Genomic DNA, 20507 nt, shown 5'->3' on the forward strand with positions numbered 1-20507 from the left:
CAAAAGCCTAGCATTAAATTAAAGAGAGCGAGCGAGAGCTATTCACAGACAAGTTATATAAAAAATCAGCGTTATTGGTCAGACCTGCAGTTTTCTGAGAAAGGGTACAGAACACGTCTCACAGTTGCAAAAATGAAAGAAGTACAAGGGTAAGCATTTATATCCCTCATAAAGCTCTCAACAAGCCTTTCTTTGATGATAGCTGGTAATATCAGAATGTGACTCAAGTATTCTTGCATATGGTAGTACCATATTTTTCCATCTATAAGACGCCCCCTATTTTGGGGGCCTCAAAATTTAGAAAACAGGCGGGATTGAGCTTTTGGGGAGGATTATTTGGGGGGTGTGAAAATGGCTTACCTGCCAGAATGCAGCACACAACCGCTCGCGTCACTTACAATTGCTGCTTATGATCTCGGGCTCGCCCTTCGTTCTGACGGGTGTGCGATTTTCAGCATCTTCCCCCCCCCCCAACAATCAAGCAGCCAATCGCTTACAATCTCAGGCTCGTGCCAAAAAAATCATTCGCATGTCCCCCCTCAGCACTACCCGTGTATAAGACGAGCCTAAATTTTGAAACTCATTTTTGGGTCAAAAAAGCTCGTCTTATACATGGAAAAATACAGTGACGATCATTCATTGTTCCCCTACACATCCATCATCAGCTTTGCCAGTGTTATGGATCAAGTCGGAAAAGATAAGGTAAAAGAATTGTCCAAATCAGTTGGGGGGAAATACTTACGTTTACAAGAGGGAATGTCTGCTGTCCACTGTGTGCTGTTTCCTTTCCAAATGCATGTGACAACGCCTTGTCCAATCAGCTGGTGTTCTGCAGAACACTGGAATGTTATTACTGTGCCAACGGTGGTACCATTGCCATGGATTATCTGTGATGTGCCAAGGTGAGGTGGGAATATTCGGCTGCATTGTCCTATTAAAAGGAGAGAGTAAATAGATGCTATGCTTTTATCAGCGTGTTCCATCAGCAGACCTGAAACATCTTTGGCATTAGCCCATTCCCGTATTACCATCAGATTAAAATGACCATTGATATATGGTGCAGAACAGTGAAGACACATATGTGCACTATAATTCCAAAATTTCTGCATTCAGATCAACTCAATAGCACACACACATGTACATATAGACACAAACACTGGGTGAGGCTAGCCTCTCAGCCTCAGTTTCCCATTTGCAATAGGGAGATAATGTGCTGCCCTACATTACAGAGTTGGCAATAAAGATTACTCAGATGATGCACAGAACTGCTTTACATGCTTGAAATGTGCTCTATAAATGCTAAGTAGTAGCATTAGAATATCAGAGATGAGGGAGAAGATTTACTAGCTCTCGATCTCAGCTACGAAAAGCAAACAAGCTAACTGGATTGTAAGTGCATAGCTGTCAGACTCTGACAATCTCAAAAAGATAAATGGTAGTCCCTCTCTTCTTCAGCAAGAAGCCTGGTCCCTATCTCATGCTGAAAACAAAGCCAGGTACATTAAGTCAAGGATTTCCCTATCTAAATTAAAGCTTTATTCTTAGAAGCATGTTCAGACACAAAGCAATTTATAAACACTTCACATTGTTGTATATATGTTAAAGCTAAAAAGTATACTGACATGCTTTTCATTGACTAATTAAATAAACAACCAAACAATACAGGTGCTAAAAGCATCTAGTCTTAAACATACCACTACAGGATGATTATGGCAGCAATCCTATGCATGGATTCCTGGGAATAATCATGTGCATACAGGGATATGTTTCTGAGCATAGGATTATGCTGTAATTCAGTTTAATTGAATGCAGTGCTTGGTATAAATACTATATTGTAAAACCACGGCATTTATTTCAAAGATTTCAGCAGTATTGCGGCATTTTCTTCTATTCTGGGATTCACTTGAATAGCAATCTCTTTCATTCTATACATATTAGGCCCGTTTTTATGAAGACTAGGGTGCTCAAGTCTCCAGCTGCAACAGCAGCATCTTCATCACCAGCAAAATAAAAATGAAAGACTGGTACAGGAAAACCATTAGGAGTGTTAGACAATTACATCCAACTCATTTCCCAGTTTAAAATAAGTCGTGATCTTCTCGTTCCGTTTAATTAGAGGACACTAATCAGTAAAATTGATCACAGCAGTGCAGCGCATTCAAAATGGAGATACCATTAGAAGCGTTTTGCTCCCATGAACAGTTTTACACCAACACTGCCAGCCAGCCCCTAAAGAGCAGCCACTGCAACAATCCACCCCTTACTCTATGTCCTTGGCGTCACTAGTAAGTACACTGTTGGCAGCAGTCATGGCCATTACTTCAGCTGGAGAAACCCAGGATGGAATTTATCACTACATCAAATCTCACAGGACAGCTGTTTACTATACTACTGAAAGAAGAAGAAGAAAAGGCAGTTATAGAGGGTGGCTATGACAAATGGGATCAACCAGTTTATGAAGGAAATCTTATGAATTTTGATGGAACTTGATCCTATGTTCAATATAAGCCACATTATATAATATATATTGGGGGGATAGGTGTACACATAATGTGAAGTCCCACAAGAGTTGTAGGGTTGTGTCTATATAGGTTTCTTCAAGATGAAAGAAGTCCACAGCCTAAGGAGGAGTCTCCAATCACAGGTGGGGTGGTGTCAGTGAGGACAGTGGTGACAAGAGATATGATCTCCGATGAAAGAAGCAAGATCAGCCATCACATAGCAATCCAAAAATTCAAAAAGGGGAGCAAAGTGTGAGTCTAAGACAGGCTGGAAAGGAAGAGGAATTAACAACCAGGCTGAGTAGGACAAAGTAATATGTCGACTGGTCCTAACAAAGAAAGCTTTAATGATTTGAGGAATGGGGAGTAAACAAAGGGGAAAGAGGGAAATCAGATGGGTGGACAAAAAAATTTAATAATAATAATAATAATAATTTATTATTTGTACCCCGCCCATCTGGCTGGGCCTCCCCAGCCACTCTGGGCGGCTTCCATAGAACCAAAAATACACTAAAATATCACACGTTAAAAACTTCCCTGAACAGGGCTGCCTTAAGATGTCTTCTGAATGTCAGGTAGTTGTTTATCGCTTTGACATCTGCTGGAAGGGTGTTCCACAGGGCGGGCGCCACTACCGAGAAGGCCCTCTGCCTGGTTCCCTGTAGCTTTGCTTCTCGCAATGAGGGAACCGCCAGAAGGCCCTCAGCGCTGGACCTCAGCGTCCGGGCAGAACGATGGGGGTGGAGACGCTCCTTCAGGTATACTGGACTGAGGCCGTTTAGGGCTTTAAAGGTCAGCACCAACACTTTGAATTGTGCTCGGAAACGTACTGGGAGCCAATGTAGGTCTTTCAAGACCGGTGTTATATGGTCTCGGCGGCCGCCCCCAGTCACCAGTCTAGCTGCCGCATTCTGGATTAGTTGTAGTTTCCGAGTCACCTTCAAAGGTAGCCCCACGTAGAGCGCATTGCAGTAGTCCAAGCGGGAGATAACCAGAGCATGCACCACTCTGGCGAGACAGTCCGCAGGCAGATAGGGTCTCAGCCTACGTACCAGATGGAGCTGGTAAACAGCTGCCCTGGACACAGATTTGACCTGTGCCTCCATGGACAGCTGTGAGTCCAAAATGACTCCCAGGCTGCGCACCTGGTCCTTCAGGGGCACAGTTACCCCATTCAGGACCAGGGAGTCCTCCACACCTGCCCGCCTCCTGTCCCCCAAAAACAGTACTTCTGTCTTGTCAGGATTCAACCTCAATCTGTTAGCCGCCATCCATCCTCCAACCGCCTCCAGACACTCACACAGGACCTTCACCGCCTTCACTGGTTCTGATTTAAAAGAGAGGTAGAGCTGGGTATCATCCGCATACTGATGAACACCCAGCCCAAACCTCCTGATGATCTCTCCCAGCGGCTGCATGTAAATGTTGAAAAGCATGGGGGAGAGGACAGAACCCTGAGGCACCCCACAAGTGAGAGCCCAGGGGTCTGAACACTCATCCCCCCCCACCACTTTCTGAACACGGCCCAGGAGGAAGGAGCGGAACCACTGTATGACAGTGCCCCCAGCTCCCAGCCCCTCAAGACAGTCCAGAAGGATGTTATGGTCGATGGTATCAAACGCCACTGAGAGATCCACCAGAGCTAGGAAACAGCTCTCACCTTTGTCCCTAGCCCGCCGGAGATCATCAACCAGTGCGACCAAGGCAGGTTCAGTCCCATGATGAGGCCTGAATCCCGACTGGAAGGGATCCAAATGGTCCGCTTCTTCCAGGCGTGCCTGGAGTTGTTCAGCAACCACTCGCTCAATCACCTTGCCCAAGAATGGAAGATTTGAGACTGGGCGATAGTTGGCCATCGTGGCCGCATCTAAAGATGGTTTTTTAAGAAGCGGTTTAATAACCGCCTCTTTCAGCGGGTTTGGGAAGGTTCCCTCACGGAGGGAAGCATTCACCACCCCACAAAGCCCATCGCCCAGTCCTTCCCGGCTAGCTTTTATAAGCCAGGATGGGCAAGGATCCAGGAGACAGGTGGTTGGTTTCACTCGTCCAAGCAGCCTGTCCACATCCTCGGAGGTAACAGATTGGAATTGATCCCACTCAACTTGACTAGACAATACTCTAGCACTCTCCCGCCCCGGCCCTGCTCCCACGGTGGAGTCTACTTCTTCCCGAATCTGAGCGATTTTATCTGCAAAAAACTTTGCAAAATCATTGCAGGAGAACATGTGCCCGTACTGGGCCCCGATGTTGCAGGTGGTTCCGCTAAATTGAGAACCACCTGAAAAAGTCTCCTGCTGCTGTTTTCTGCAGATGCAATAGAGGCGGTGAATAAATTCTTCTTCGCCATCGCTATCGCCACTTGGTAGGCTCGACGTTGAGCTCTAACCTGTGTCCGGTCAGATTCGGAATGAGTTATCCGCCACTGGCACTCTAGCCGTCTCAACGATTGTTTCATTGCCCTCAGATCCGTGGAAAACCACGGGGCTGTCCGGGCTCCATGCAATCGGAGAGGGCGCTTCAGAGCCAAACAGTCAATAGCCCTGGTTAACTCCACATTCCAGCGGGCCACCAGGGAATCAGCTGAAAGGCCATCAACATGGGATAAAGCATCCCCTACCATTCTCTGGAAACCATTTGGATCCATTAAGTGGCGGGGGCGGACCATCCGAATTGGTCCCACCTCCCTGCAGAGGGGATGGGTCGCAGAGAAGTCCAGTTGCACCAGGAAGTGATCTGACCATGGCACTTCTTTCGTTTCGCTTTTACTTAGTGTCAGTGTGATGGGATGGTGAGCTGCTTGTGCGTAAATTCCTAGTCCCTCAGAGTTTGGCTAAGTCCACAAACCTCTGTCTGTGACGGAGCTCCTTAAGCATGGCTCCATCAGTCGCTCGTTGAATCGGACAGTGGGCGTTTACGGAACTTCTTCCAGCATAAAAGCTCCTTAACGGAAACGCGTCTTCTGGACTCTCGGCGTGACAGTTTCCGGCGAGGAGTGGGTGTCCCTCTAGGAGGTCCTGAAACCTCCCCACTGTTCTCGCTTGAAGTGTCTCTGAGCCCTCCCTCCGACTCACTTTCCCTTGGAACTCCACTTCTCCCCCTGCTGGTCCCCTCCTCAGCTGAATGGTCTCTCTCACCCTCCGTGAGCCCCTTCACCTCCTGCGTCTCAGATGGCAGTTCCCTGACATCCACCTCCCCTCCAGGGCCCCCTTCACCCCCTTCCCTCCCCTCTTCTGCGGGAGGCGAGGGAGCAAAACCCCTGAAGGAACCTCCCTCATCTTCCGAAGTTTCGAACACTTCCCTCCACCTGTTGCTGTTTCCGGTTTCCAAGTACTCCTCCTCATCGGAGTCTGTTCCTTCTTCCAACTCCGATTCCCTGAATCCTTCCAGTTCCTCCTCATCGTCGGTGGTGCCAAAGTACTCCCTCCGGAACCTCGCTACTGGCTGAGGTTTCCTGGGGAACCTTTGGTGGAACGTTTCGATCAAGATCTCGTCACGGACCTCCTCTGCCGTCACCCAGGTGTTTTCCGACTCCGGCTCCCCTTCCCACGCGACCAAATACTCCACCTGATTACCCTTCCACCTGGAGTCGATGATTTCCGCCACATGGTTGCTGCTTTCCCTTTCTTCTATGGCTGGCCCCCGTGTGGATACCCCTTCACCTTCCCCCCTATATGGTGACAGTAATGACCTGTGGAAAACTGGGTGCAGTTTCATGTGGTTCGGTAACCGGAGTCTGAAAGCCACTGGGTTGACCTGTTGGATGACCTCAAATGGTCCCAATCTTTTGGGTCTCAATTTCTTGCAACCCCCCTTGAACGGCAACCCTTGGGTTGATAGCCAGACCTGACTCCCCACCCTAATGGTTTCACCTTCCCTTCTGCTCTTGTCTGCCTGCCTCTTATATTCTTCTTTGGCCCTTTCTAAGTTGAGTTGGAGTTGACGATGGATCGCTTCCATCTCTTCTACAAAATGTTCAGCGGCCGGGACACTCCATCTCTCCCCTCCTCCCCCTGGAAACGCCCTGGGGTGGCACCCATAATTAGCCAAAAAGGGGCTCATCCCGGTGGACACATTCTCTGCATTATTGTAAGCAAATTCCGCTAGCGCCAACTTTTCGACCCAATCGTTCTCTCTGTCATTGACATAACACCTCAGGTATTGTTGGAGGATACCGTTTGCCCTCTCCGCCTGCCCATTGGTCTCAGGGTGCCTGGCAGTCGAAAAGTTGACCTCTACGTGCAACAAGTTCATAAGTTTCCTCCAGAATCTGGACGTGAACTGTTTCCCTCTGTCGGAGACCACCCTCAAGGGGGCGCCATGCAGCCTAAAAATATGTTCTACAAACAATTTCGCTGTCTCTTCCGCCGTGACTGCATGTGAGCAAGCTACAAAGTGACCCATCTTAGTTAACAGGTCTACTACGACTAGTATGGCGATTTTCCCCTGGGATTTGGGCAGATCAGTCATAAAATCTATCGATACCGCCTCCCACGGTCGTTCTGGTGTGGGTAACGGTTCTAATAACCCCGCTGGCGCCCGCCTTTCTCCTTTGGCTCTCTGGCATTGGTCACACCTTCTCACATACTCCCGTACATCCTCCCTCACCTTGGGCCACCAAAACTCCCTGGTCACCAACCACATGGTCTTGTGTTGCCCAAAATGCCCCGCTGTGGGGTTGTCGTGCATCTGTTTGAGTACTCTCCCCCTCAATTCCCCTTCGGGTATATATAGTGCCCCTTTGTAATACAATGCCCCGTTTCTTTCTTCAAAACCTCCGGGGTCTTCTCCCTCTCTCCTTAAACCTCTGAGCTTATCCTGGGCGTATTCATCATTTACCGTTCCCTCTACCAGTTCTCTTTGCCCCACCCAGGCTGCCCCACACACCCAGTGGTCCTCTGGGATAATATGTCTCTCTTCAGGCACTCCCTCCCCCTCCAAATATTCAGGTTTGCGTGAGAGAGCGTCCGCTCTAATGTTTTCTGGACCTGGCACATAGCAGATTTCAAAATGGAATTTGGAGAACTCCTGGGCCCACCTCACTTGTCGTTGGTTGAGCACTCGTGCCGTTCTCCAATACTCCAAATTCTTGTGGTCCGTACACACTTGCACCTTATGCTGTGCGCCAATTAGTAAATGTCTCCATCTCCGGAACGCTTCGTGAATGGCGAGTAGTTCTCGGTCATATACGGTGTAGTTCCTCTCGGATTTGTTCAGCTTACGCGAAAAGAAGGCACACAGTCTCCATTCCGACTTATTGCTCCCTGGCTGAAGCAGCACCGCCCCCACCGCCCGGTCTGAGGCATCAGTTTCCACTCTCATGGGTTTTTGTAAATCCACATGCAGGAGCTGTTCTTCCGAAGCGAATGCCCTTTTCAATTCCTCAAATGCTTGCTCCGCCTCCGCCGTCCAAACGAATTTCTTCTTGCTGCTGAGACAGTCCGTGATGGGAGCCGTTAAGTGGGCAAAGTTCTTGATGAATTTACGGTAAAAGTTCCTAAACCCTAAGAACCTTTGCACATCCTTTTTCGTTTTCGGTGTCTTCCATTCCAGCACCGCCTGGACCTTGCCTGGATCCATGGCTAATCCCTTGTCTGATAAGCGGTACCCCAGGAATTCCACCTCCTTGGTGTGAAACTGGCACTTCTCCAATTTCACCCACAGCTGGTTTGCTTGCAGCTGGCTCAGCACTTCCCTGACGTCCTTTACATGCTGCTCCTCATTCTCTGAATATATCAGCACGTCATCGAGGAAGGCCACGCAATTCTTGTAGAGCAAAGGTCCCAGGACATGGTTCATGAGCGATTGAAAACAGGCGGAGCCTGATTGCAATCCGAATGGCATAACGAGATATTCAAAAGCCCCCAAAGGGGTGAACATGGTGGTTTTCCATTCATCCCCTTTCCTTATTCGTATCAGGTTGTATGCCCCTCTCAGGTCCAGTTTCGTGAATATCTTTCCCTTCCTCACCCTGGTCAAAATGTCATCAATCCTGGGCATGGGGAAAGTCACTGGTTCTGACACGGCATTTAGCCGCCGGTAGTCCACTACAAGCCTGGGTTTATCCGTGTTTTTTTTGTCCACAAAAAACACTGGGTTCCCCCCCACCGCTCTGGACTCTCTGATGAAGCCCCTCTTCAGGTTTTTATCAATAAACTCCCTTAACTCCTGCATTTCCCTGTCTGACATGGCGTACAGCTTGCCCACGGGGAGCTGGGCCCCAGGGACCAGGTTAATTTGGCAGTCAAAGTCTCTATGCGGTGGTAGTTTATCTGCTTCCCTTTCGCTGAAGACCTTGCTCAGGTCAGCGTATTGTTTGGGCACCTTCCCTTTATCCGCCACTTCCGTCCCTGCTAGAAAGGCTTTTGCCCCTTCTGGCACCTTTCCTTCTCTGCAGTGTTCCAGGCAATGTGCTGACCCAAAGGAGACCACTCTCTGATGCCAGCCCACTAGCGGGTCATGCAACGCTAGCCAGCTCATTCCCAAAATGACGGGAGCCCCTCCCAGGGTGGCCACATTGAACGCTATCCTTTCGGTGTGCCTGGCCACCCTCATAACCATTGGGACGGTCTGTAGGCTAACTTCTCCTCCCAACAGCTCCCTCCCATCGATCGTGGTCACCTGCAGGGGGTTGCTTAAAGGGAGTATCTGTATCTGGTGTTCAGCTGCAAACTCCTTACTCATAAAATTACAGGAGCTGCCTGAGTCCAACAGCGCCTTTGTCTTTAGTGGGTATCCGTTTGCCAGCTCTAGCAACACCTCTATTACTAGGGCTGGTCTTGGAGGTTCCGGAGTGGGCACTTTTACTGCTCCTTGGCCTGGCTGCAGTGCCCTGACGGTGGCAGCCAGGCGTTGGCTTTTACTGGCTCCTGGACTCCCTCCTCCTTCCCCCCAACAGCTCCCGCCATCCCTTGCCATTCCTTTCTTTGCGGGCAGACTCTGGCAAAGTGACCTGGCTGCTGGCACAGATAACATTTCTTGGCGCTCTTTTCCTCCTTCTTCCTCCCTTCACTGGGATTTGAAACTGCGCGCACGCGCGCTGTTCCAACTTCCATCGGCTCTCCTGGCGGGAAACTCGGCTCTGGAATCTCTGGAATGCGGAAATCCCTCCAACGCTCTCCTTTCCCCTCCCGCTTCTCCAAGGCTCTTGCCTCCTGGCGCGCTCCAATGGTCAGTGCTGATTTGGTCAGCTGGTCCATAGACTCCGCCCTGGGCGCTCGGGAAAGTTCGTCTTTCACCGCCGAAGAAAGCCCCTCTTCAAAGAGCATTTGAATGGGTTCCGCCGATAGGTCCCACCCTAATTTATGTATCAACATTGTAAACTCAGTCCAGTACTCACGAACCGATCGGCTACCCTGTTTGCAAGCCATCAATTGTCTGCGCACCAGTCCCTGTTCAATCTCGCTGGAAAACATCAAATCCATGGCGCGAAAAAACTTCCTCGTGTCCTTCAGCATTTCACTATTCCCTGCCATCAGGGGTCTAACCCAGTCTCTCGCCCCCCCCTTCGAGATGGCCAATCACAAACGCCACTCGCGATGCCTCGTCGGGAAAGTCGTTAAACTGCAGTTCGAGAGCATACTGCATCTCTGTCCTAAAGGCTTGGTAGTTCCTGGGGTCCCCCCCAAACTTCTGCACCAAACCTGGCATCTTTCTTGCTAGTGTAGCGCCTTTTGCCTTTTCTGCATCCTGCGCCCTCCTTTCCTCTAGCCTCGCCGTTTGCAGTGCTAGCTGGACTTCCAACACCCTGTACCTTTCTTCCAGGCTTGGACCCTCTCCAGCTCCTCCTGCTCCCCTGGCTCCGGCTGGGTTGCTCATGATGCCTCTCTGCACAAGCTGCTTTCAGGGACTGTCCGATTGCTGTGATGGGATGGTGAGCTGCTTGTGCGTAAATTCCTAGTCCATCAGAGTGTGGCTAAGTCCACAAACCTCTGTCTGTGACGGAGCTCCTTAAGCATGGCTCCATCAGTCGCTCGTTGAATCGGACAGTGGGCGTTTACGGAACTTCTTCCAGCATAAAAGCTCCTTAACGGAAACGCGTCTTCTGGACTCTCGGCGTGACAGTTTCCGGCGAGGAGTGGGTGTCCCTCTAGGAGGTCCTGAAACCTCCCCACTGTTCTCGCTTGAAGTGTCTCTGAGCCCTCCCTCCGACTCACTTTCCCTTGGAACTCCACTTCTCCCCCTGCTGGTCCCCTCCTCAGCTGAATGGTCTCTCTCACCCTCCGTGAGCCCCTTCACCTCCTGCGTCTCAGATGGCAGTTCCCTGACAGTCAGATCACCAACATCCATAGAGGTAAACACCAGGTCCAAGGCATGTCCGCGGCTATGGGTTGGGCCAGACTTATTCAGGGACAGCCCCATGGAGGCCATGCTTTCCACGAAGTCCCGAGCAGCCCCTTGTAAGGTCGTGTCGGCATGGATGTTAAAATCCCCTAGGACGACCAAACTAGGTGTCTCCAGGAGAACATCCGCCACGACCTGAAGCAGCTCGGGCAGGGAATCCTTGGTGCAGCAGGGAGGTCGGTACACCAAAGGAATCCTGTACTGCCCCTATTGCCCAACTTCCAGAACATGCACTCAGAAAACTGGGTCTTCCCAATAGGATGCCTGGTGCAAACGAATGACTTCCTAAAAATCCCTGCAACCCCCCCTCCCTGCCCACATGACCTGGGTTGCTGTGCGTAAAAGAAACCTGGTGGACAAGCAGCGGCAAGGACAGGCCCATCTGCTTCATCCAACCAAGTCTCTGTTACACATGCCAGGTCAAGTCCTCCATCCATGATCAAGTCATCGATGGCAGTGGTCTTATGAATCATTGACCTGGCATTGCACAGCAGCACCTTCAGGTCATGTGGGTATCCCTTGCTGATTCTAGTATCCATCCGGTCAGGACCAGACCCGGAGGCAGGAATAGTCCTCAGACAACGACTAAACCTGCCCCCTCTGTAATGACGTGGTCTAGTCTTAGCGTAACTCCTCCTCCTACCCGTGATCACTGAGATCGGTTGTCCCAGTGCATCCCCCCCTGTGTAACATGCCCCAGCCATTTTGTGGGCTGGGGCCCACTCCCCGGCAGCCCTGACCCCTCCCCTTAAGAACAAAATAACACCTTAAACAAACAAACAAACCCAATAAAACAATACTAAAAACTGTAAAAATTACAAAAACATCAAAATCAAAAAAATTCCCTAAGCCCAACCAAACATCCATCCCACCCCCACCCCCCACATACAAAAAATTCAAAAGAAATTTTTAAAAAACATTTTAAAAACACTCTATGCCCCTCCAGCAGTAACAGCAACTGTCCTAGTGAGGCTTGTCAGGCCCCACCCTGGGCCAGGTGGTAAGTGGCAAGAGCAGGGCCCTCAGGCACTCACACAGGGGAGTCTTCCTGGGCCTTAAAAATTAAATTTAAATTAAATTAAAAGATTCCAACTGTTCTTCCTAGGGCTGAATGCTGTGCAGAAAATCTTGACTAGTACTGATTTAGATAAATGTAGACAACACTCATCACAACATATTAAAATGACTTGTCAAATGGCAAATTAATGTCTGGAAAATGATGTCCATGAGGTGGCATGCTTGATTTTTTTATCTGTTGTCATTTACCTGCAGTCGTATTTGTAGAGTAATTTAAAAGTATTGAGCTTGTAGGCTTTTCTTCCTGAGCCGTGTATTTTCAAACGTTACCTTCTCCTGATCTCTTCAAAGAGTGCTTAGGACTAGTCAATCGAGGGCCCATTAAGCTACGTGTCCTTTGCCTGACAGGCCCTTCCTGCCTTAATAGTATTATGTCATTACTACTTGTATGTGTGGACTAGATTAAAAGGGGAGCCAATTTGTCATGAAGGGTATGTTTTCGAAGATTTAATACCTGTGTTCAAAAGAGCATCACAACATTTAAACGTCTATCTGAAAGGTGTTCCAGTGACTTAGCTCTCTGATCTAGAGAGACAGCTTAGAATCTTCCTTGATCAGACTCAGTGTTTCTTCCCTGGGACTGAGTTGGATTCAAACACGCCAATGAAGGCGCCCATGTGTCCTACTTTACAGAGGGCAATGCTCTTTTTGAGGGACTTCTCTCTGAAGGCTTGTCTAGTCCAGGTCCAACTGAAAGATAAAGGACCCTAAGATGAGAGAGTAGGGAAGGACCTTGAAGTCGCCCATCAATATCTCCATCTTCTTTGCCATGGTGAGATGTATTGTATTTCTGCTAATTGTCAATAACCGCTTCTAAATTTGCATAGATACATACATTGCTTTTTTCTTTAAAAATGTTTAGGGGTACTCTCATTTTGACTCAAGAAAATCACCATTTTGTAGTTCAAATCGGAGGGAAATAAATACAGTAAATTACACAGCTGACAGCTCACAGTAACTTCCACATTAGCATGGGGTTGTGTGCACTAACATCTTCCCGATTCTTCTGCTTGTGTCTGAGACTCAGGAAACACCAGGCAAGGAAATGAAACTGCCATCACAGGTGGAAACCACGAAACTGACCAATCACCATGCTAGATTCCAACTCCTACTTCACACACTAAACGCTCGCTTCTGTCTGAGACTCAGGAAACACCGTGTCAGGAAATGAGGCTGCCATCGGGGGTAGCTAAGGAACTGATGATTCACTGTGCTAGAGAAGAAACTAAAAATTTTAGGGGTTTTTTAGTTTTTTCTCCCGTTAGATTCTCAAAATGTTTCTGGGTACATGTACCCCTATGCCCCTTGAGAAAAAAAAGCACTGGATACATATAAATTAGCAAATTTAATGCAGTCCAGTGCCTCATTTGCCCTCTTCTTTACTGGTACAGTTCCTCTTCCTTGTGGTTATCCTGAATCCAACTATCCCTGTTTGTCAGGCATTGTCCCTATTTATTAGTCCCTGGTAAAACACTGTCTCAGCTTTTTCCTTTTTTGCTGTCTTTATCTTCTGTCTGCACTTCACAAGAGCTGTCATTTTTCAGGTTTTGGTTTCCTCCCCAGGGTCATCTCTAGAAGTTATATATCCAAGTCGGTGAATGAAGACATTTTGGCTTCAGCTCACATGTAGGCCAATGGGCATGCGTGAATACCAAGGCTCCATGCAGTGCACAGCCAGACTTACACAAGCACACACACACACAGCAGCTGTCTTGAATACTGATCACATATGGTAGAAAATGTGTTTTCCCAAGTATCTCTTTAACACCTTCCTGAGTTTTCTCTGGTGGAACACAGAGAACTGCAAAGAGAATGAAGACTGAATAGAGAAAGTGGAGGAAAGCCAGGAAGGAGAGAAGGTAGCCTGGGCAGTGATCCTTGGGAAGTGGGGTGTCACAAGGATGTCCCCATTTTCACCTGTGACATATTGGAAGGTATATATTAAATGCTACATCAGCATATCTTTTGCACTGGAATCTCACGTTATGCTCAAATTTATTTTTCACTGAAATGCTACCAGGCGCAAATTTGAACAGGAGCACATGATGGGAAGAAAGGATTAACTATTCCCATCACCATTTGCCCTTCCAAATGAACTGGCAGCTGCCATGGCTTGTATTTCAAGAAAGGAAATACTAGGAAGCAAATCCTTGGGTCCTGTCATAACATGGGGGGGGGGCTGTTTTGAACCTCTGGCTGCTTTAGTTGGGTAATGAGAAAATCATTTGACAAAACGTTTGCTAAGCAGAGTCATTGGACAGAATCAGTTTTCCATAAAGGCTCACATTTTATGGTTGCTCATTAGTCTTAAATGATTATATATTCTTGGTCATAGTCTGAAAATCAGCAAACTTTCCTTTGTCTGTTAACACAAGCCTAAGCTTATTCTAGTTTGAAGGTTGAATTGACACTTAGGTAAAGGCAAAGGGACCCCTGACCATTAGGTCCAGTCGTGACCAACTCTGGGGTTGCGGCGCTCATCTCGCTTTATTGGCCGAGGGAGCCAGCATACAGCTTCCGGGTCATGTAGCCAGCATGACAAAGCCGCTTCTGGCGAACCAGAGCAGCACATGGAAACGCCGTTTACCTTCCCGCCGGAGTGGTACCTATTTATCTACTTGCACTTTGACGTGCTTTCGAACTGCTAGGTTGGCAGGAGCAGGGACTGAGGAACGGGAGCGCACCCCGTCACGGGGATTCGAACTGCCGACCTTCTGATCGGCAAGTCCTAGGCTCTGTGGTTTAATCCACAGCACCACCCCCGTCCCTTGAATTGACACTTAGGGTGTGCTTTGTGATTCCCCCTACACACACACATTCATTTGCATCCAAAAAGGCCACTTTAAAATAGATGGGGCCAGATACAATTAGCCTGCAATAAGGGGCAAGCTGAAATGCTTGCACTGATGAAACAGTCTCCTTAGCGCTATGCTGAATTCCACCCTACAGTTTTATACAACAAACTTTCAAGATACCAGAGTAAACATCCGTAATATTGCAATCCTATGGATGTATATTCAGAAGTAAGCACCATTGATTTCAAAAGTTCTGAGCTTGAGACCAGGTTACTTTAACAATCCCCTTCTCTCACTTAAATCTCCCCTGGATCTCCCCACCTTTAAACATAAATGAGACCTTTGGCAGGGTCTTTACAGTTGTGGCACCACACCTCCGGAATGTTCTCCCTGAGACTTGCCTGGCACAGACTTTAATTTTTTTTTTTTTTTGCCTTCAGATAAATACCTTTTTAAAGTTTGAATCCAACTCACTCTGCGAACTCTGCTGCGAAAGATTTTGTAATGTTGTACTTACATTTCAGATTTTATTAGCTGCTCTAAAACTTCATTTTTAAAAAACCTAGAAAAAGGTTTATTTTAATCTGAAAAGCACCATGTACATTTTTCAAACCAATAAGTTAATAAATAGATTATAAGTTATATATGTGAATTTTATATACCCAAAGAAGGAAAAGTTAAGAATGAGCAGAATTTTAGGGGGAATGCCATATATATTCCAGATACTGAAAAATGAACAAATGAAATCTACCAGGACTTAAATGAGCTCAAAACATAATCTCATCCCGTGCAATGCCTGTATGATTTGCATAGTAGGAGGACTTCTTAGAAACACTTACCATATGGTTTCGCTGCTGGTAAGCTGTGGATTTAGCTTTGTTGATGAGAAAACAAAAGACGTGAGAGCAATTTCACAATACCTACCTATAAAACATTTGTATGGTACCAACAAAAAAAGGGACAGAAAAAGACAAATGGAAAATTCCTTTAAAAGATGGGCAGTTAATGGAAGAATAACACTAATTAAAATCCTAATTAGTTTGTGGAAGTTTAATTATAATAGACACAATAGGTTGCACCCAAAAGTTACATGGCCAGAAGAAGGCTGCTCACAGAGCTGATCTTCCTAGACTTTCCTCTCTCCTTCAGTCCTCCTATGCCCTCTGAAAAGTATATTCTAGGGGGAGGACCCACAGAACCAATGAGGAGCTGAACAGGCGTTTTATTCTTATTACTGTTATTAAATTTGTATACAGCCCTTCATCAGTTGATCTCAGGGCAGATTCAGTCCAGTCTGCAACCCTCTCAGCTTCTCAGTAAGCAAATATCTGTGTTGTTTTAATTTAACGTCTTGAAGATATGTTATTCCAATCTGACTTTAGCAACCATCACTCAATTACCAAATTCCAGGCCCTTAAAAGATTATATCTATGGTGCACTTTTGTGGATTAGAGCCCAAGCAGTGCGAAGTGTTATCCTTAGCTGGTAGGGGGATGCGCACACACAGATAAAGGAAAAGTAATCACTAGGTGTTGGGGAGCAGAGATTCTTAGTAAAAAAAGTAAATCCAAAAGGCAAGGCAAAAGGTGTAAGTATTATTTGCACGCAGAGCCCAAACACAGAAAAGACGAGAATAACCCATTGATGATAATGCTATCCTACTCAGCGTTGCAGGACCAGTTCTGTGGAACTACCTCCTGGTTGAGATCAGACAGGCCCGCTCCCCGTCAAACTTCAAGTGCTTCATCAAGTCCTTTCCATTTCAGCAGGCATTTTAAGGAAGCTAATAATGATAATGACGATGATAATAATAATAATAATAATAATAATAATATAATAATAATAATTCATTTGTGCCCTGCCCATCTGGCTAGGTTTCCCCAGCCACTCTGGGCAGCTTCCAACAAAGATTAAAAATACATTAAAATGTCACACATTGAAAACTTCCCTAAACAGGGCTGCCTTTTTTATTTTATTATTACGTACCGTATTTTTCGCCCCATAGGACGCACCGGCCCATAGGACGCACCTAGTTTTTTGGGGGTGAAATAAAGGGGGGGAAATTATTCCCCCCCCCAGCCGCGGATATCTGCCCGAAGCGCGGGGCGCTCTGCTTCAGCGCGCCCCACGCTCTGTGCAGCAGGCTGCTATCTGCAGCCTAGGGAGCCCGGCGGGAACTCCCGCAGGGCTCCCTAGGCTGCGGATGTCTGCCTGAAGCGCGGGGAGCTCTGCTTTGGCACGCCCCGCACTCCAGGCAGCAGGCTACTATCCGCAGCCTAGGGAGCCCTGCGGGAACTCCCGCGGGCTTCCCAGGCTTGCTGATAGCTTCCTGAAGCCTGGAGAGCAAGAGGGATCGGTGCGCACCACGCTTCAGCGAAAGCCTGCATTCGTCCCATAGGACATACACAGATCTCCCCTTCATTTTTGGAGGGGGGAAAGTGCGTCCTATAGGGCGAAAAATACAGTAATTTTAAATTGGTTTTATCCACCGTATGCTTTACGTAACCCTTCTGAACACCGATTAGAAACCCTTGTGCCCCGTGGCATAAAAACAGCTGAAATAAACAGACAATACATTACGCCACCAGTGAGCCACACAAATTGCACGGTTTTCATGGATAAAGGTAATAGGGGCGAACTTATTTGCTTGTGCAACCTCAAATAATTAGCTGACTCCTAGGATTCGCCACAGTTAGAAGGGTACATGCCCAGCTAGCATAGTCCCTTACGGGAGATGTTATTCACCAGGCACTCCTAATTTCACTGGGTTCTACTGCTGTTGGCATAAACACAATTTCACGCAATAGCACAGTTTCATATTGTTCTTCAACCATAGCAAATACATTGTATCTATGCAGATAATCCTCAAATCACATTGAGCATTATGAGGAAATGTTATCCAGCTGAACCAGCAGGTGTTAGGTAGGCTATACATCTGAGCAAATAATTAAAAAGTTATCCTCTCAAGACAATTTACTACAACAGGGAAAACTCAATTCCACATCCACAACACAGAGGCTGTGTACACACTAACCATTTTGTAGCACAAAAATTATTTATTTTTTCTCAATCCCGGCGCATTCACACTTCTCCTCAACATGCTGTTTTCAATGTAGATGGATTCTAGAGACTGCCTTCCACAAGGGTGGGTATGGTTTCTTGACCGTCATTTGAAAATCCTCCCCTTGATTGGGTTATTCATGCCTTTCCCACCCTGTGCATCGGGAATGAAGAAAGATTGGCAACTGCAGACTTGGTATATGCCTATTCACAACATCATTGGGTAGAAGTGGACACTCATACACACATCCCTATTGCCAGTACTGCCTACATCTGTTTTCAATGCAATGGATCATTGTAGGGTAATGCAGAGTCAATCAGAATGAAAACAGTTTCTCAAGAAGTGCTTTTGGGGGCCAAAAAATATGCAGTAGATCTCTAGATTACATGAGCAGACTAGGTAAAACAAAGGAGTGCCCAGTTTCCATTGACTCTAGAATAAAATGTAATAGGTGTACACATCCAAAATCTTTGGGGCCTGTAGGTTACTTAGTCTAAGTCAGGCATAGGCAAAGTCAGCCCTCCAGGTGTTTTGGGACTACAACTCCCATCATCCCTAGCTAACAGAACCAGTGGTCAAGGATGATGGGAATTGTAGTCTCAAAACATCTGGAGGGCTGAGTTTGCCTAAGCCTGGTCTAAGTCCACAACTAATGCAGAAAATCCAGAGTTAGAGGAATCCCATCATTTGGCTGACCCAACTTTTGCTTGAAGACTTCCAGCAAGGCTGAACCCACTACCACTCTAGGAGGTAAGTGGTGTCAGTTTGGAAGAGCTTGCCCCTTCAAAAGCAAAAATGGGTCTGGAAAACCTCAAGCCCAGGGGCTGCATGTGGACCTCCAGACCTCTCTGTGTGGCCCTCTGAACTACCCTCAGGCTACATCTCTCACCATTCCTGCTTTGCTCCATCCTTGAGTGTTTCTGCCTGTCTAGAATGTGTCCTTGAACTCCGTTAATGCGTCTTGCTTGACTGGAAGAAAGGGTAATGAGAGCTATGTGAGTAAATTAGTATTTGTTGCTCCAACCACTCTGGCTTCTGGCCCTGCCCATGTGACCCCAGAAGATTGCCTAGGTCCTGTGGCCTTCAGGCTGAAAAGAAAGTCCTACCCTCCCTGCTCTAGAAGTTTCTCCCAATGTTCAGGTGAAATCTGTGCTTCTGTATTGTAAGTCTGTTATGAGCTAAGAATCTCCTAAAGAAATTTTCAGTATTTCAACTGAAAGAGAGACTAGTGCATCTTCCTTGTCAGAGTATGTGGAATCTTAACAGGGAGATTCTTTCCTGTGTCTTTTATGTTACTTTCTGAGGAGTGGGTTTGTTCCTTCCAGCTGCTAAGTTTTATTATGTACATCAAAGCCAGATGTTCAATAAGATGTTGTTCTCTGTCATGGAGCAGCATGGAAACTGAATCTTCCTGTCCTTCCTTTGCTGAATTCAACCGTTTGAAGAAGAAAAAAACAGCCAGATTAGTCTATTTAAAGATGAAAACCTCCAAATGCATCAAAACATCCATCAACAGCATAGAAAAACTGACTTATAATAAAACACCTCAGATAATTACAGAGATGGTCTAATTAAAGGAAATCCAAAAGGTGTTATAGAGTTACATCTTGACTGTTATTTTCTAGTTAAAAATAGGCTGCAACGGGTATTGTCGGAACAATTATGCTTCTGTGCAATGCCATCTGCAAATCTGAATTACTCACAGAAGAGATGTAAAGTGCCCATTCTTTCATTCATTTCTTTTGCAATTAACATATATCACTAGTTGCTAACTCTTGAGTTTTCTTCCTTTGCCACTGGGGACAATTTAATCACGTTATATACTTTCAATCATTCCACTGCAAAGTAAATAGAGAGTAGAAAGATGAAGTATTTACCGAATCACTTAATTTCTGTGCTTTTAAACAGAAAGTCTAAAGAGGATTGAACTGAAAACAAGCTCTGAAAGAGAAGAACACGACTGCTTGTTCATCATCCTAAGAACCAGTACATGGACTTAAAGAAGAAGTATTTTCCCCACCCCAAATATCAGCACAGTCTAATAGCCCAATGAGGTTGACTAAATACTGTGCGCAGCCATCATGTACAGGGCCATTGAGATGATGGTGGAAGACCGCAACCTCACTGCAACCCATTGATTGTCCACAATTGATTGAATGTCACAAGAGTGGACCTTCCTCTTCCTCCTCCTTGGGTTCCCCAAGCCTCCAGAGCAGATTAGGAGTTGTGTGTGTGGTTCATAAGGGACAGAAAGAACCAGATGTTGCATTCAATGGGCAGTAGATCAAGGGGCTGTAGCAAATAACCTATGATGGAAGGTTATAATTGTGAGCCTTAAGCTCCTGCAGAATAAGGCACCAGTCGGAGTAGACAATAGTGGGTTGGGTGGACAAAGAAAACAATCTGACTTCATATAAGGCAGTTTCCTATGGTCAAGTGTCAAACAGGAGCCCCACCCCTTGGGATTGTTTTTTCCAGGGATCACTGCAAAAGGCAATTAAAGTGTTAATGGGCCAGTGTGATCCTTGATTGGTTAGTATTGTCTATATTGCCTATAATCTATATTAGAAGTGCTCCCCCTACTTCATTTGCCCTCAAAGACATCAGGATATAGCCAAATCTGATTGGATTACTAGCACGAAGACATCACCATCCAGTGTCCAGTTTATTTAAGGCTGCCATACACCCAGAATTTTCCAGACATAGCTGGTATCCATCCGTCGAAAATGGCAT

The 20507-nt window shown here is 46.8% G+C and overlaps 1 protein-coding gene across 1 annotated transcript in view; it reads right to left on the bottom strand.

Annotated features, from left to right (window-relative positions):
* Positions 1-20507, bottom strand: part of SUSD3 (sushi domain containing 3) — a 60000-nt gene that overhangs the window by 23765 nt on the left and 15728 nt on the right. Inside the window, exon 2 of the mRNA XM_053377795.1 lies at positions 743-931. Within this exon, the coding sequence (XP_053233770.1) occupies positions 743-931 (189 nt within the window). The remainder of the gene's footprint in view (positions 1-742; positions 932-20507) is intronic.

The sequence above is a fragment of the Podarcis raffonei genome, chromosome 2 (assembly GCF_027172205.1).
Source record: "Podarcis raffonei isolate rPodRaf1 chromosome 2, rPodRaf1.pri, whole genome shotgun sequence".
NCBI classification, from domain to species: domain Eukaryota; kingdom Metazoa; phylum Chordata; class Lepidosauria; order Squamata; family Lacertidae; genus Podarcis; species Podarcis raffonei.